At 71.6% G+C, this 758-nt stretch overlaps 1 protein-coding gene across 1 annotated transcript in view; it reads left to right on the top strand.

Annotated features, from left to right (window-relative positions):
• The window catches only part of KLHL30 (kelch like family member 30), an 8,340-nt gene that overhangs the window by 6,049 nt on the left and 1,533 nt on the right, over positions 1-758 (top strand). The window contains exon 6 of the mRNA XM_077758705.1: positions 427-622. Within this exon, the coding sequence (XP_077614831.1) occupies positions 427-622 (196 nt within the window). The remainder of the gene's footprint in view (positions 1-426; positions 623-758) is intronic.

Raw genomic sequence — 758 nt, 5'->3', positions numbered from 1 at the left:
AGGCAGAGAGGTAAGGGGGTGGGGGCGGCTGGGGGGGGCCGTGTCCTGGCCCTGAATGCTGCCTGGCCGCCGCGTCCGCCTGGAGCCGGCCTCCCGGAGCCACAAGGCTTGGTGGCCGCCCGCTGGGCTCCGTGCCAGGGTTTGGGCCCCGCTGGGCTCCCTCTGGCTCGGTGGCCCTCCTGGCCCCGTCTCACCCTCTGTTCCGTCCTCTGGATGGTGGAGGTGATAATAGACCCGTCTTGTAGGGTGGGTGTGAGGATCCCATGGGAGACCGACTGGCCCCAGGGTCGGTGGGGGGCCCCAGACTCGGCCGGCCGGGTGGGAAAGAGGCAGAGGCCCCGGGGACCTGAGGACACAGCTCCGAGAGAGCCCTGCCCCCAGCCCCAGAGGGAGAGTGGGGCTCCCACCCCCGGCAAGAGCTTCACCCCGGGACCCGGGGAGCGGCCACCCGGCGAAGGCGGGCCTGGTGCCGTGTCCCCACAGACTCGTGGAGCGTGATCGCCTCGCCCTTCCTCCCCAAGTACCTGTCCTCGCCGCGCTGCGCCGCGCTGCAGGGGACTCTCTACCTGGTCGGTGACAACACCAAGAAAGTCTACATGTACGACCCTGCGGCCAACCTGTGNAGCAAGCCTGGGGACGGTGGGTGTCCCCACAGGGGGCTGACGGTGAAGGGGTTCCGGGATGGGAGAGCCGAGCACCCGGGCTCCTGGCCACCGTGGGCGTTCCGTCCCCTCCCCAGCGGCGGGGGGGGGGGGGGG

Source organism: Crocuta crocuta, unplaced genomic scaffold (genome assembly GCF_008692635.1).
Source record: "Crocuta crocuta isolate KB4526 unplaced genomic scaffold, BGI_CrCroc_1.0 scaffold290, whole genome shotgun sequence".
Lineage (NCBI taxonomy): Eukaryota > Metazoa > Chordata > Mammalia > Carnivora > Hyaenidae > Crocuta > Crocuta crocuta.
This window is presented reverse-complemented; position numbering and strand designations above follow the sequence as displayed.